Genomic DNA, 16,525 nt, shown 5'->3' on the forward strand with positions numbered 1-16,525 from the left:
CCCCGCAGGACTGGGAAGGCTACCTGGCAGCTCCTGTCAGAGGACAGGGACACATCGGAGGCAAAGGCCAGGTGCTGCTTTATCTGCCCAGAAGTTCCCAAAGAGTGGTCACTGAGGCGAAGTGTGGACACGGGGCCGATGCGTCTTTTATCTTTGTGGGAAGTCGCTCACACTAACAGTCAGTCAGACACTAGGAGGTGGGGAGTGCGGGGCTCCCTTGGCAGCCCGAGAGCGGCCCGGGTGGAGCTGGGGGTGGGCACGGGAACTGGGCCTCCAGCTCTGGCCGAGAAGGGAGCACAAAGGGAACTGCCAGCCGGCGTCTTCCTCCTCCCACAGCTCTCTGGCTGCCCTGGCTACAGGGAGCAGGTCGTTCCTGTGAGGAAGAAACCCAGGCTGTCCGTGTGATGTTATCAGGGGGCGTCTACTACCATGGTAGGTTTTCGGTATCCTGTAAAGAAAAAGCTAAAAATTCACTATATTCCCCCAAGTACCCACAGACGGTCAGGATAGGGTGGCACGAAGTCCACCCACACACTCTACAACAGGGGGAACAAACCCCAGGAGGGGAGGACATGCCCTGGGCTCGTCCTTGGCAGCCTGGGCTGCGATGGCAGAGCTGTCATCCCTGGTAGCAGGTGAAACGCGCCCAGGTTACAAGCTCGTCCGCTCACGTAGCGCTGGGACACACGGGATGCTCAGAAGATGCCCCGAGGTTCTCAGAGCAGGTCCGCGCACGTGGGAGGCATCGTGACAGGCAGGGCCGGCAGTGCGGGCACCTGGCCCTGCAGGCCCTCGGGGCCGCTCAGAAGCACTGACCACGATGGAGGGCAGGGCTGAGCAAGGGCCCCCGGCGTCCACTGTGCCCTGGGCCCTGCAAACAAGGTGACTGATCTATTGATAGCAGCCCTACCTGCCTGGTCACGAGTCTGTCCTGTCACCTCCTTCCAGCCCAGAGCCTCTGGCTAGTCAGATTCACAAACAAGGGTCAGGCCAGGGGCGGGAAGGTTGTGGACAGGGAGCACTCCCAACCCCGTTCCCGCAGGCTAAGGCACTAGGCTTGTCCCTGGTGGAGTTACCCGCCGGAGGCTGGTGACAGGGAGGGGTGTTTGGATGCTGGTCAGGAATAGCATATGCAGAGTTGACAAGTCGAGGCACACTGGGGTTTCCCTAATAGGAGCAACTCGATCTCAGAAAAACAGGGCAGGAAGCGGGGTGGCGGGAGCCTACATTTGAAACTAAAATATTCAAGCCAAGGAGGAAGTGAGAGCTGGAGAGACTCACTCTCTATCCACCTCTTCAGCCCCTGTGACCGGGCAAACACAGCTAAGCCAAGCGGATCGAGGGCTCTTCACCTCCGAACTCGGCTCTGGTTGGGTGGATGCGTGTCCACCTGGCAGACGGCTCCGGGAAGCCAGCCAGCTGCATCGCTTTGGGGGTCACTAAAATTGTGCGGGGGTGCGGGCCCTTCCAGCCTCTGCGAAACATGTTCTGTTGAGGGGGGTGGCCACATACCCAACCCAACTCAGATGAGGGGCCAGGACTGCTGTTCATGAAGGGGGTTTGGCCCGAAGAGTCTCCAGAGGGCACACAGGTAAAGTGAGGAGTGGCTGGGGCCACGGAAGAGGAGGGGCACATTGAGAACCCGCTGGACCAGCCACCCTGCTCTGTCCCTGGCTGGAGGTTGAGTTTATCCTCAGGGCTGTTTCTCTTCAAAGCAGACTCACCTGCATGGCACCCTGGGGACTCGCTTGGAAACGCGAAAGGTGTGTTTTATAGGCAGCTGTGTGCATGCCTTCCAGCTTGAGGCTTGGGGTGGAATCAAGGAGTTTGAGGGTGAGGTGTCCCCTCTGAAAGCAATGTAAAGGTTCTGCCTGGGAAGCTGGCCGTGTGCCCGGGTTTTCCTTCCTAGAGGTAACCGGTCCTTCCTGCTCCCAGTGGTGCTCGAGGGCCGAGGGCTGAGCCAGTGACTTTCTAAAGGACTCCGTGGTAGTTCTCATTCGGTCCTATGCACAACCCTGTGAGGTGCAGGGTGCAGATGCTATCACCCCATTTTTCAGGTGAAAAGACTGAGCCTCCAGAGATGTCAAGAGACATGTACTTGGCATGAGGCGCCCAGTGGCAGATTTGACTCTAGAGCCTTTTTTTTTTCACTCCAGAAAGTCTCTTGGCAAACACATGATCCAAGGCCACAGACACAAAAGCCTATTCATTTCTAAAAATAAGTTTGATTTTTTCCCCCTTGTCCTGATAAAAAACAACACACACATTTTATAGTTAGGCCAGAGCCGGCCCACCTTCCCAACCTGGACAGAGAGGAAGAACGCAGATGGGTTTAGTTGACTGTGGAATCGCCGCAAAATCTTTCTTCCCTTCTTTCTTCGCGCGTATTGTCTGGCTCCCACTGCAGCAGCTGCAGACATTTCCTATTATTCCACATTCCTGAGTTTAGCCACATCCTGGATACTGGCCTTTGTTTTGATGGATACTGACAGCAGCGCTCGGTAGGCGAGTCTGGCTCTGCAGGGCGAGATGGCTCCCGGGCCAGCTTCAGGGTCTCCTCTCTGTCCATGCAGTCACTGGTCAGAAGCTCATGCTGACTCCTGGAGGCCTTCTCAGTGAAGGCCTTCTAATTGGGTGGGTCAGGTTTGCGATCCACCTTGCCCGTCCCCAGGTACCGCCGTGCATCGCACCCTGGCCTGGTTGCACGTGGCCTGCTGCACACACTTGCTGGGGACTGGACGTGGCTCCCTGGGTTCACATTCGTGAGGGTGGCCTCGTCAGCATCACTCTGGGGACATGCCAGGCTTTCGGAGGGGTGTTTGATCATTCACCCCATCAAATTTGCCCTCGAAAGTCAGGCCGTCAGCAGACATTTTTGGAGCAGCTAGTATGCGCCGACTACAGTTTTCACCCCTAAGGGACACAGCAGTGAACGAAGTCCCTGCCTGCGAGGAGCTTGCACTCTGGACAGGGACCATGGGAGAAGCAAACTGCTCGGGGAGTAGAAAGCGCTTGGAGACAGATAAAATGGGGGACGCTGGAGACTGGGCCTCAGAGAGGGAAGTTTGGTCTGGGACTGTTCTCTTAGGTATCCAGTGAGTTAGGACTGAATGATGAGGATGCAGCCATGAAAGTGCTGGAAGGAAGAGTATATACACAGGCCGTGGGGTGTGAACACACTGGGGAGGGAGGAGTCCCCCAGAGGATGTCTGCGGGGAGGCCGCGGGAGATTTCCGGCCTGCAAGGACCGCGTGGGCTCTCAGGCCGCGCTTCCCACGGCTGGCCACAGTGTGGGACCCTTCCCATCCGCGTCTCTTGCTCCCCTCCTCCTCCATAGTCCCACCATCTGAGGGGAGGGCTCTCCTGGCCTCCTTTGTCCCCACCGGGGTGATTTCCCATCCCAGTGTCACGCAGCACATGTCAGCCTGGGTATAGGAGGTTTGGGTTTTGCCTACTACTTTCCAGGAGGGTGGTGAACAGGACCTGGTTTGTGTTTATAAGATCATCTGGTGGCTCTGGGAAGGATAGCATGGAAGGAGGCAAGTGTGGGCCAGCGAGGGGCTAGTTCGGTTGTGGAGGTGAGAGCCGGTGGCGATGGATGGGGGATTCTGTCAGAGATGGGGAGAGAGGACATGCTGGGACATCCATCTCGGGGTAGGGCTGGCAGGATGCCGTCACGGACCAGAGGTGAAGAGGAGGTGCCGGGAGCATTCCAGACTCCTAGGATGTCCGGTTGGAGGCCATCTGGCCAGGCTGCCTCTTGACACCTCGAATTGTACCCCTGGACGTAGGGGTCCAAAGACCTGCAATGCATTTCTGACTCTGCCACGTCATCCCCAGACTTGAGCATGTCATTTCCCTCTCTGAGCCTCAGGGTCTTCTTCTACAAAATGGAGAGAACCATCACCCAGCTCAGAGATGGTGGCATAATGCAGGCTAAGTGAGGTACAATGACAGACGGTGGCAGACACACTGGTCAAGGCTAGCAGAGTGGGAAGCTGCTGTTATCACCCTCTAAGTCCCTGGAGGGCAGAGCCCTTATATTCTACTTTTCTGAGATCCCTCGAGCCTCCAAACAGTACTCAGCCAATATGTGTTGGGCAAATTAATGGATTTCTCTGACTCGTACAGCAGAGTTCCTGGACAAACACTGGGCTGGGAGAAGTGCACATTCTCGTCCACCTTCAGTTCCAGGTGATGCCCCCTGTTCTGTTTGTCTCTTTGCGGCAGGGCACGTTGCTTCGAGCAGCCGTGCACCCTGGGAGAGGGGAAAGGCACAAGTGGCAGGGGTGTGTCCGACCCCTGCAGAACCGCAGCAGTTCAGGGGAAGGGTGGGGCGTGTGCATGTGTGTGTGTGCGTGTGTGTGTGTGTTTACTCCTGTAAATCACATATGCCACAGCCCAGGATGCTGCTTTGGGTCCCAGAGTCCCCAAAGAGATGGCCAGGCGTGTCCACCATCTGGGCTTGGGGGCTGGACAGAGCCGGAGAGCAGCGAGCCCAGCGCAGGGTGGGTGCTGTGAGCATTTCAGCTGCGGGGGAGGAAGGTCTGAAACTCCCGGCTTAATGAAAAACAGCAGTGCCCTCTGAGTCCCTCTGCTCTGCAGTTACTTATTCATCCTCCTAGAACTTTCTTTTCCAGTAAGAGAACACACACCGAAGCAAAGTACAAGAAAGTGGAGCTCAGCTCATCTGATGGTCTGCCCACACCCGCTGAGTCACTCATAATGGCCCCTCAGATGTCATTTTCTTGCTAAGACATTTGGAAAAGTTTCTGCTTCTGAATCACAAGCAAACACTATAATTCAACAATCCTCCCTGAGTTATTCAAGGAACTTCAATGCGCTCAGAAGTAGATCAGGGGCGGATGAAATCAATGAATCTCTGAGTACTCTGTTTTTCTCCTAATTATGTTGCGTTTGTCAAACGGAGGGTAGGGGGAGCTCCATGTGGCCACTGGCGGGCAGCTCCTGGGGAAGTCTGCAAGGGGCGATCTGGGCTCTCTGGGTGACACTTGGTTTTTCTTATCTTCTCAGTTCTATTCCCATAATAGACCCAAGTCCCAAGTGTCATCCAGGAAAGGGAGTCTCCTGTGGACTGCGAACTGTCAAGCCTGCTGGAGGAGAAGGGTTTCAGGCAAGGGCTGGGCTGGTCCCAGTTAGTAATCTCGGAATCTTTGGCAGGGCCATCCTGGCGGTGTGGGACTGCCCACCGTGCATGCTGAGAGGAAGCTGGTGCTCTCGCGCTCCTGCCCTCTCTCCTCTGGAGCAATCTTGCTCAAGCTCTGCACTTAAACGCAGTCCTTGCTAGCTAACCTGCCTTTGCTGCAGCCTCCTTGGGGGGCAGAAAATGGCTTTGCCATTCATCGTAGACGGCCACTTTTAATCACTTACTGCACTTCAGGACTTGGGGGTCACCTTCAGCCTGGCAGAACAGACCTTGGGATAATGCCAGGCTCTGCAGGGGCACTATTCACCTGTGACCTGGAAAGGGACCACTTCTGCAGGTCTGAGCGCAAGGCATTATATATTCACCACTTCTATGGCTTGTAGGAAATTTTAGCAATTAGAGAGGGCTCTTTCCACGAGGGAACAGGCACCTTCAGAAATAATGACACAAGAGCGGAGACAGGACAGATTGCTCTTCAGACCTACTGCTTTCCCCACCACTCTGTTCTGCCCAGACATTTAGAATTCAGACAGCCCTCTGTGCCCGTGACTGTCTCAAGCCTACACCCAGTAGGTGCTCCCTCCACAGGTGTGGAACAAATGGGCCCGTCTACGCAGACAGCCACATCTCCTCCCGTTCAGCGAAGCCGACTTGAACAACACGCTGGGGTCGGCCACTGCGTGCTCGGTCCTCGCAACAGGTTTGCACTGCGGGAACTGTTATTCTGTTTTACAGATGAAGAAATTCAGGTTTAGGGAGGAGATGGGCCCCCTCGGCCCCCACCCCTCACCCGCTCACAGCCCAGCGTCCAAAGCTGAGAACCCGCCAGGCTGAGTAAACACTGCCGGCGATACAGGAATCAAAGCAAACAGGGCTTCTCTTCTTCCCCCCTTTTTGCCAACTGCCCCATTAACAGAAAAACCTTTTAAGCACCCATCTGGAAACCTGGCTCTTTCTCCTCCCTAAGCAAACTGAGATGACCGAGAGGAATGTGTTCCAGGGTGGAGGTTGGGGGGTGAGGGAGACCCCAATACACTGGACCCTGCTCATGTAGCAAAGAATGAACACAGGAGAATCCAGAATGGCCCCCGGCCCAGCCCAGTGGGCCCCGCAGCGAGGCAGCTTGCTGCCAACAGGGGCCCCTTTCAGGAGTTCCGCTGCGGAGGGCCGAGGCTGCCCACCCGCCATGGCTTCCCGGAATAGCTCCCTGCGGTGATTCGGCCATGACCTGTTCCTGACGTCCAGGTTTCTTGGAACAGTTTATAATTTCAGCCTGGACCACCTCTTAGGGAATGGAGGAAGAAGTCCTTGGGCACCGTGTGCCCACCCCACCCTGAGAAGGACACACTCGTGAGCAAATACATTATGGGCTTGAAGGAAACTTGCCATCCTGAGCATCGCGGCTCAAACTGGCCCAGCTGTTGGCGTGCACTTAACAAACATTTACTGAGGCCCTGTTATGTATCAGGCACTTTGGGGACTCAAACGTGAAATGACACTGGCAGCTTCTGGGCTGGCAGGGGAGATAAAGCATGCGTGTAAGTAATTAGCAAACAGGACTGCATGTGACAACTGCAGGCTTAAGTGCTCTGGTCCGAGGAGGCGGGAGGTGTCTCTGGCCAGAAACCTGCCGGAGGGAAGACCATGGATTTGCCTTTGAGCTTTGCAGGAGTCTGTTAAGCAAGGGGGTTCTGGGGGTGGTGGGGGGACAAAGGTAAGAGGAAAAGAGGCCAGGGCGTGCCGGGAGGGAGGCCGGCGCCAGGGAAGACGGGCTAACTTCTATGCAAGCTGAAGGGTCTGTTCTGTGTGCATTTTTTAACTTGTGAAAAATACTGCCGAGCACATATGAATATCTCCCTCTTGAATTTACACATTCTTCTCTTTACCTTTGGGCAGGTAGAGGAGGTGGTTGGACCAGAAGCATCTATGAATCATGTGTTGTTCAGATTTGCGTAGAAGAAAAATTCCAAACTTAGAGAAACATCGTGAGAGTACTAATCTTGTACTAACTTCGAAAAGATTCACCAATTGCTAACATTTGCTCACTTAACTGCTCTCTCTACATTTATCACATTATCGTGGTTGTTGAGCTGTTTGAGACTAGGTTGCTGTCATCACCACAACTTGACTCTGACGTACAGCACTTCACAGTATAGAATCTCCTGACAACAAGGACTTCCACTTAACGAACCTCCGTGCCATGATCAAAGTCAGGAAATAGAGCATGGAGACGATATTAGTATCCCGTATACACAGTCCTCATTTGAATCTTGACAATTGGCCTAATAACATCCTTTATCGCAACCCTCTACCCTGGCCCTGGGCGCAGCCCAGGATCGTGGGGTGCACTTAGCACTTGAGCTCAGTCTGGGAACTACACGCTTAGCCGTGGTGAGGAGTCGTCCTGGCCCCGGCACTCTCGACACCATGTTCTTCTTCCTCATTCTGGGTTTCTCTTCTGGTTTCTGCTCAGCCCCTTTCACTTTGCACTTGAACTCCTCTGGGAGTAAGCGGAGGCTATTTCTCCCAGACATCCCATTGTTGGTAACCTTCCTGCTTGTGTTGCTGACCTCACATCGTGGACCCCACCAGGCCTGCGGAAAGAACGCAGGGTTTAGGAGTCAGGACTGGGCTCAGGGCACAGGAAGCACAGACCCTCATGGACCAATGGGGAACTCGAGCCCATAGGTTTGGCTCCAAGGTCTCAGCCAAGGTCAACAGCCTGGTGAAGAGGCAGCGGAGGGGAGGACCTCAAGGACTAATGGCTCTGAGTTCATGTCAGTCCTGCCTTTGCATCTACGTCCTGTGCGATGGTGTCCCTGAACTGTTCCGGGGCCAGAGGAGCTCTCTTCCCAAATAAGTCAGTTCACGAGAGAGCTTCGAGAGCACGGGGTCTGGCTGCGTCTGTCTCCTACATTCCCGTATCCCCAGCTCCTAAGATGAGCCCAGCATGGGATCGGTACCTGTCGATTTAATTGGCTAACACCAAGAAAACAGGTGCCTGAACCCGCATGCTCCGATCCTAATTTAAAGATGACCTTATGTACTTAGTAAAATCTAACTTGTTCTCTTTGCTATTTTGAAATTACTTTTACTAGTTCAGTGAAGGGGCCCATCCTTGGGGCAGAAGAGGCCTCTGGGAGCAGGTGCTCACTGGGTGGTGGCTGCCCCCGTGCCTGGGGCTTCAGCAGTGAGACCTCACTTGGTGCTGCCCACCTGTACCTCTAGGGCTCACCAGGCACCAGGAAGCTCTCGCCAGCTCTCCCCCTTCCCAGCCAGTGTTCTCGTCCCTTCTCGGCGGCTCCGTGTCCCTTTTCCGTGAAAGCTGGTGAGCTGGAATTCCACTGTCATCTCCTCCAGGCAGCGGGGAGCTAACCCCAAACCCACCCACTGGCAGGGCATGGAGCCGGTATCTGCTGGTGGCCAGGCTCTCTGCTGCTGGTCAAGGCAGGCCTGCGTAGCCAGAAGTGACAAAGCTCGGGGCTTTGGACTTGTTTGCTGGAAGCTCAGGGGGCATGCTGAGGACCGGGAGGCAGAAGTGCCGATTTCAAATCGCTGAGCACCTACTGGGCAGCCACCCCCGGTGTGATGGGCTCTTGGAGAATTCGGGGTCTGGCAAAGAGAACTTATGGCAGGAGAGAGGGGGTGACAGAGCAGGAGTCGGGAGAGGCCAGGGGCAGCCAGGCCCTGATGGGGGCAGGGGGAGGGGAGAGCGGACACAGTGCCCGGCACAGGCGCAGCCCAGGGCTGACCAGCACGCAGCTGTCCCGTTCTGTCCGCGCACAGGGCTTCTGGGGACCAAAGTCTGGAAAAGGGGCTGGGGAGGTGATTTGGGGCCAGGCTGGGAAAGCCTGCACGTGAAGCCGTGGAGTTTGGATTTTCTCTCTTAATTGCGGTTTCCCAAATGCCTAAGAATCACATGTCACCTTCACAACTCTGGCCAAGTTCTAAAAGGGAACTTTCTATCGGGCCATGTGCTGGGTTTAGCCAAAACGATTACCTGGACAGGGAAAGCCCTTGCAGGTAGTCAGGCCACCGGGGTGAGCCAGGAGCTGCAGTCAGTCATCATGAGCATCAGAACCAGAGCTGCAAACTTCACTAGCCCTGCAGGCCCCATGCACGGACGTGGCTTTTGGTCTTGCGCTCACCCTCTAGGAAGTGACCAGGCAATATTCTGTGCTGGGAGAGGAAAAACACCCCCTTCCAAAAGCATGACAGGCAGAAAGCAATGAGGGGCCTGGGCTTGCTGAGGGCGGGGCGGAGCGGTGGGGGTTGTGGGGGCTGAGCCTCTGGGATGGACACACCCTTGGGTCACGTTGTGAGGTTAGCTTGGTCATTGGGTCCCACCACTGCAATGACCAAAGCTGTGTTGGGCTCACACCAGTGAAGCAAGGCTCTCCCAGAGTCTGGGATTCCGAGAAGACCTTACACTTGGGCTCAAAGCAAGGATGCGTGAAATTGTGCACATTCAGATTGGCCAGTGCGGCAACCAGATTGGAGCCAAGGTAAGTCGAGTCTGATTACCAGTCCTAGCTTTGCCACGGTCTAGATGTGGCCAACTGAGAATATGCTCTAAGTTACCTGAGCAGACAGTAGCCCAGCAGATTTTATGCACTTGCTAAATATTTGACATATTGTTAAACATATCTTTAGTTAAAGAGATACAGGACACATTAAATAAAGGCTTAGAGGGTTAATTTAATTAATATTCATTTTGTCCATGGTTACATGTGTATAATATACATCAACCATTTTACTTTTATCATCTTAGCCATTAACTTTTCATGTCTAAAAACAGTAATTTGTCTCAAAACAGTTTTCTGAAGTTTGTTGGGGAACTTTTTATACCATATCACTAGTGTCTTTTCCCTCCCCTCTAATGTTTATAAAGTAAAAAAAAAAAAACAGGAGAAATAATTAAAATATACCCTTTTCTCTCCCGTACCCTCTTTCTCCACCCACTCCTTGGATTAGATTTTTCTACAAAGTACCTGACTCAATTGGCTAACACCAAGAAAACAGGTGACCAAACCGGCACTCTCTGATCCTAATTTTAAGATGACCAATTAATTGCACTTAGTAAAATCTAATTTGTTCTCTTTGCTGTTTTGAAATTACTTTTAACAGTATGAATTGCATTAAATGTAAGATTTTTAAAGCGCCTACATTCATCACCCTTTGATGACACGTGGGTTGTTTCTACCTTTTGGCTATTCTGAGTAATGCTGCTACGAAAAAACGACGGACTTTTAATGCAGGTGTTTTAAACCTGGGGCAAAGAATATTGCTGCTTGAAAAGAAGTCATCATTCCTCCATGCCACAGCGATCAGATGCTCATAACTAACACACACAGACGTGGCAGAGCCCCTGTCACTCTGAAATTGGGAGGATAATAAGGAGAGAGGCCCCGGAGACAGAGTGCGGGGTCTAGACAGCGTCTTAGCTCTCGCTTCAGAATCCTATCTGCTAGTGGCTAGAGCCCCGGTGACAACTTATTATTTGGGGCCATAAGAACATTAAGGCACATTTAATTTGGGGTATCACAGAACTTGAATTTATTTATTCTTCCACTCCCGGAACAGTGCTGATGGTTCACTATGAAATAGAGCCTTGTCATTAAGGCCATGGCCAGAGCAGATCCCGTCATTTACAAGATATGGTTGGGAAAACACCCTTGGGGACTTTAACATAATCGAACGTATTTTTATTACATTTTAATATGTGCTTTTCCAGGGTGATCAAAAGGACCCATCCCAGTAACTATTTCCATATTAAGAGCTTGGCACGTGCCGGGCATGGTGGCTCAGGCCTGTAATCCTAGCACTCTGGGAGGCCGAGGTGGGTGGATTGTTTGAGCTCAGGAGTCCGAGACCAGCCTGAGCAAGAGCAAGACCCCCGTCTCTACTAAAAAAAAAATATAAAGAAATTATCTGGACAACTAAAAATATACAGAAAAAATTAGCCAGGAGTGGTGGCACATGCCTGTAGTCCCAGCTACTCAGGAGGCTGAGGCAGTAGGATCGCTTGAGCCCAGGAGTTTGATGTTGCTGTGAGCTAGGATGATGCCACGGCACTCACTCTAGCCAGGGCAAGAGTGAGACTCTGTCTCAAAAAAAAAAAAAAAAAAAAAGAGCTTGGCATGTATCTGTATTAATATTGTATACGTGATTCCAAGTGCAGAGTGTTTCAGAGAGTTACAGTTGAATAGCTATGTGTAATTTTCAATTGTGTACATACCTGATCATCAAAAATGCACATTACTTACAATTGTGCATAGAGGCCTTAGTTATGGGCTTTTTGGAAAACTTCATGAAAAGAAATCCCCAAAGTGAAATGAGATATTATTGTCAAATCAGATAAGAATTCAGTTTATTTTCATTTAATGGAATCTACATTTTATTAGCCTGGAGCACAATAAGGTGAAATTAGAGATACATTGTCTGATGTGAAATTCTAAAACAATAGCTTTAATGTAAACAGCAGCCTCAATTTAATAGGAGCAAAATCTAATTTAATATTTTATGTGTCTGGCATTTTATTTGAGCAGTCCAGGTGGGTACAGAATGCAGTGCTCATATTCGTGCTTAGTAGAGGCAAAATGTGAATGAGGCTGTGGGGTGGCCACTCATGGAAAGGTCCAAAAAGCACCTCTAGCGGGAGGGGACAGGAAGCCCAAGGGAAATGGGCCGAGAGCACTAACTCTCTCTCTGGCGCCCATGCAGCCTTTTTCCGGGGCTGTCTACACTGGCTTCCCTTCTTTTGCTTACAGTTCTGGGAGGTGATTGGCGAGGAACACGGGATCGATGCGGCCGGGAGTGACCGGGGGGCCTCGCCCCTGCAGCTGGAGAGAATCAGCGTGTACTACAATGAGGCCTACGGTAGGCTGGCAGCAGTGGCCCAACGGCCAGGAACACGGGCAGAGAGAGAGCAAAGGCTCTGGAGACCGAAATGCCAGATGAGTGACAGCCAGGCTCTGGGCAGGCAGCAGGCCCCGAGTGGCGGGTCCCCAACCCTGGTCAAGAGGCAGGACTGGGGAAAAAGTCATTGAATGGGGCGCACATCTTAACACAAGCAGTTTAAGCACCTGCCTTCCTTTTTTGTTTTTAAATGAAAACCAGGATCATTTCCAAATAGGAAGGAACAGGATCTCTGTCATTGACAATACAACAAACAGAGCAGACAATGATGGGAAAAGTGTTTTTTAGGTATTTTGTAGATTTGTGTGATTATTATTGGGGTCAAATACAGGATGGGAGGTTTTCAAATCTCTGTCTACCAAAGACCCCTCTCTAGAATACCCATGGTTTGAGGTGGTTGTTTTTTTCTTGACCAGTATCAGAGGGCTCTATTTTGATGAAATATTAACTCTTACAAAACCAATAGCTTGCTGACTTCCCCCTATTTTTCTACACAGGTAAGAAATATGTGCCCCGAGCAGTCTTGGTGGACCTGGAACCTGGGACAATGGACAGCATTCGATCGAGCAGATTAGGAGCCCTCTTTCAACCGGACAGCTTTGTCCACGGTAAGTTTTCCAGAAGGTTCCCACAGGAAGAGAGAAGGATGCCTCCTAGTGGTGCCCTTGTCACCTTTCTGTCCCCCTGCTTGCTTTTTGCCACAGGGAACTCTGGGGCCGGCAACAACTGGGCGAAGGGCCACTACACCGAGGGCGCGGAGCTGCTGGAGAACGTGCTGGAGGTGGTGAGACAGGAGAGTGAGGGCTGCGACTGCCTGCAGGGCTTCCAGATCGTCCACTCCCTGGGCGGGGGCACGGGCTCCGGGATGGGCACCCTGCTTATGAACAAGATCAGGGAGGAGTACCCAGACCGGATCATGAACTCCTTCAGCGTCATGCCGTCCCCCAAGGTGTCAGACACGGTGGTGGAGCCCTACAACGCCGTGCTGTCCATCCACCAGCTGATTGAGAACGCAGACGCCTGCTTCTGCATCGACAACGAGGCCCTCTACGACATCTGCTTCCGCACCCTGAAGCTGACCACGCCCACCTACGGGGACCTCAACCACCTCGTGTCCCTCACCATGAGCGGGGTCACCACCTCACTGCGGTTCCCTGGCCAGCTCAATGCGGACCTGCGCAAGCTGGCGGTGAACATGGTCCCCTTCCCCCGCCTGCACTTCTTCATGCCCAGCTTTGCCCCGCTCACAGCCCAGGGCAGCCAGCAGTACCGTGCCCTCTCGGTGGCCGAGCTCACCCAGCAGATGTTTGATGCCCGCAACATCATGGCTGCCTGTGACCCGCGCCGTGGCCGCTACCTGACCGTGGCCTGCATCTTCCGGGGCAAGATGTCCACCAAGGAAGTGGACCAACAGCTGCTCTCTGTGCAGACCAGGCACAGCAGCTGCTTCGTGGAGTGGATTCCCAACAACGTCAAGGTGGCTGTCTGCGACATCCCCCCTCGGGGGCTGAGCATGGCGGCCACCTTTATCGGCAACAACACTGCCATCCAGGAGCTCTTCGGCAGGGTCTCTGGCCATTTCTCAGCCATGTTCAAAAGGAGAGCTTTTGTGCACTGGTACACCAGCGAAGGGATGGACATCAACGAATTTGGGGAAGCTGAAAGTAATATCCATGACTTGATCTCCGAGTACCAACAATTTCAAGATGCCAAAGCAGTTCTAGAGAATGAAGAGGTTGTGGAAGAGGCAGAGATGGGACTGGAAGATGAGAAACACTGACCATGAGAAGCTGTGTGGTGGGGTCGCTTACAGCACAGGTTCCCGCGGTGCTTTTCCCGCAGTACTCCAAAGCCTGTCTGCACGGCAGTGCAGTGAATAATACGCACTTAGCATCAGCTTGCCACAGGCACAGTGGGAGGGGGTGGGGGAAGCAGCTGATTGGCATTAGGGTCTTCTGCTTGACACTAACCTTGACGAGTTCGAATTCGATGCACACTCATTACCTTTTCCTTTTTAATAGTGACGTGAATTTACTGTCAAGCACTCCCTTTGTTTTAAAGTGTTTCCTGGGTATTTACTGTGTGCAGAACCCTGTGCCAGGCAGGCAGACCACACGTGTGGATTTGCAGGGGGCCACCACAGTTGACATTAATTTTTGAACTTTAACAGCACTGAAAAGTGCCCTGGAATCCTTACTTGGCATCCTGGGGCTGTCAGGACTCTTACCTTAGATTCTCTTGTCTTAACAAACACGGCCCAGCACCCTGCTGCCTTCCTGTGCTTGCCCGCCTCTGTGCAAGCAACTAGAGAGCGGGGGTGAGACAGCCACAGTAAACTTGCGTCAACATCCACTAGGAAACCGTGTAGCCCTTGTGTACAACTCAACACACTAACCAGAAAAGGAAAGAGGGGGAAAAGAAAAGTTAGTCAGTCCTCTCCACGAAAACACCTGGCTAAAAAATAAAAAAACAAAAAAACACAGAACTCCAGTCTTCTTACCTTCATTTCTGAATAGCTAGCTTTAGCATATATATTTTCATATTTTAAGTTTCATATTAGTGTTGATCCAGGAATTCATTAATAATCATCTTTGGTTTTCCTTTTAAAGGCTATTTTGAAATGCCCTTTCACTTTCATTCGGTAGTCACCCCTGAAAACGCTCTGCAGCCTCTTTGCTCTTTGAGAAAGGGCGCACTGGCTCGGCAACCATTCAAACGTAGGAATTAACAGCAACGGCTGCAGTGTCCTTCTTGGTTACGGAGGATGTCGTCTCACTAGGGAACTTTTACAGCTCAAATTAATTTGCAGAAGTTGCCATAAATGTTTGCATGATGACACAGCTTTAACGATTACATGATTTTAATCTGTTCACGTTACAACAGGACCAAATACACAGAAGCGTAATCAAATCACCCATAACTTCTTAATCACAGTTTACCTATTTCGGACACGCAGCACTGCCACCCCTCCCAACACCATAAGGGTCTTAATGGCCTTCTAGAATCACCACTGAGCTATACTATTTGATGTGTGGGTATCTAGTATGGGAAATGCTCTGGATCCGACCCTCACTGTAGGAAATTATTTACTTGCAGGCAACTACATTGTCATCTCCTGATTTGGTTTTGTAATCGGCAATAATAAAGCAGCAGGTAGATGGATGACAGTTGCTCATTCTGAGAAACTTCACTCTTTTCATGTATGCATCACAAGGAATTAACTAAAATATATACCAAGAGAAAACAGGCCTTGCTGTCGGTATCACTGACAAACCTTGTATTTACAAAATTAAAAAAACACAAAGCAAAAAAAATGTTTTAAACACTTTATGCTTGTGGTTCAAGAAGCACTGGATTTAGTAAGAAACTGCACCTATACACTTAGTTTGCTAAGTTAATAACTTCCCAAGATGCTAAAAAGACTTACAGCCTGTGCTTTTATAAGGACTTACAGGCATGCTTCCTCTGGCACTTCCCTTCTCAAACCTAAAAAGGCAATTAAATAGATATAAGGAAAGATAGATTTAAATCCTTAAAAAAAAACTTCTGCTGACTTATGTTACTGTAAAGATTTTTGTTTTTTCAATAGTAACCATTAAAGTACAAAAAAATTCAATTTTAAATGGCTAAATTGCTTTATTTCAGACTAAATAAATTCCTTTTCTTGGAGCCTAACAACCCAGACTGATTAATTTGAGTAGTTAAAAATATTTCCAAACCCATCTCACCATTCTACTCTTTCGTACGGTAGAAATAGATTAAAACAACAACAACAACAAACTAGAAACCAAGAGAAATCTGTCCCTTCTGATTTTGAAGAGCTTATTCCTTTAGCAGTATGGTTGCTACGGCGACATCGGTCTCTGGGTCTCGGAGACCGAGACGGCAGAATTACAGAATTTTAGAGTGCGTCTGATTCCTTCACTTCACACGCAAGCACTACATGAATGAAAAGATTAACTGACTCCCTCGAACAGCCCCAACTAGTTAGCAAAACACCCTTAAGTTGGTTTGATCAGGGTCCCCTCATCATGGGGCAGTTGTCCTGCCAGTTACCCAGTGTGAGGTTTATTTCATCAGAGTACTAGTTCAGGATTTTTTTTTTAATCATAGAAAAAGAGGCTCAAAGAATCTTTGCTGGACAGTAAATTTGTCTTTTATTGTTACTTTTATCCTTTCCATATCACAAGCCTTGTCCCTAAGTCTCACTTCTAATTATCTTATCTGCCTCCCAAGTAAGTGACTTATTTCTAATTACTTTGCTAGAAATAATTTAGCCCTTTGCCTGTTAGTTACTTTATTTGTCTGATATCAAAAAGGCCCTACAGCCTTGTGATTCATTTACTCCTGTCCCCTGTAATGGAAGATGCTTCCTAGTACCTTATCTTGGGGACCATAACACTGAACTGAGGTGCCTTAACTTCTGAACAGGAGGACGAC

General features: G+C 51.0%; 1 protein-coding gene across 3 annotated transcripts; it reads left to right on the top strand.

Moving 5' to 3' along the window:
• Nucleotides 1–9,608: 9,608 nt before the first annotated feature.
• Nucleotides 9,609–14,539, top strand: TUBB1 (tubulin, beta 1 class VI). 3 transcript variants are annotated; one of them, XM_012656478.1, is made up of 4 exons: nt 9,609–9,672; nt 11,938–12,046; nt 12,583–12,693; nt 12,790–14,539. In XM_012656478.1, the coding sequence occupies exons 1-4, from the start codon at nt 9,616–9,618 to the stop codon at nt 13,863–13,865; spliced, it is 1,353 nt and encodes a 450-aa protein (XP_012511932.1). In that variant the 5' UTR covers nt 9,609–9,615; the 3' UTR covers nt 13,866–14,539. The 3 variants fall into 3 exon arrangements, with proteins under 3 accessions (XP_012511932.1, XP_012511934.1, XP_012511933.1); XM_012656480.1 differs by lacking the exon at nt 9,609–9,672 and having other exon boundaries at nt 11,721–12,046; XM_012656479.1 differs by lacking the exon at nt 9,609–9,672 and having other exon boundaries at nt 11,721–12,046; nt 12,583–14,539.
• The last annotated feature ends 1,986 nt before the right edge of the window (nt 14,540–16,525 follow it).

Source organism: Propithecus coquereli, unplaced genomic scaffold (genome assembly GCF_000956105.1).
Source record: "Propithecus coquereli isolate 6110/MARCELLA unplaced genomic scaffold, Pcoq_1.0 Scaffold503, whole genome shotgun sequence".
Lineage (NCBI taxonomy): Eukaryota > Metazoa > Chordata > Mammalia > Primates > Indriidae > Propithecus > Propithecus coquereli.

Excerpts from the sequence above, each read along its gene's own strand:
- TUBB1 (XM_012656479.1), top strand. The coding sequence starts at position 11,773 with ATGAGGCTGTGGGGTGGCCACTCATGGAAAGGTCCAAAAAGCACCTCT. Across the intron at positions 12,047-12,582 it reads GTACTACAATGAGGCCTACG|GTAAGAAATATGTGCCCCGA; the intron begins GTAGGCTGGCAG and ends TTTTCTACACAG.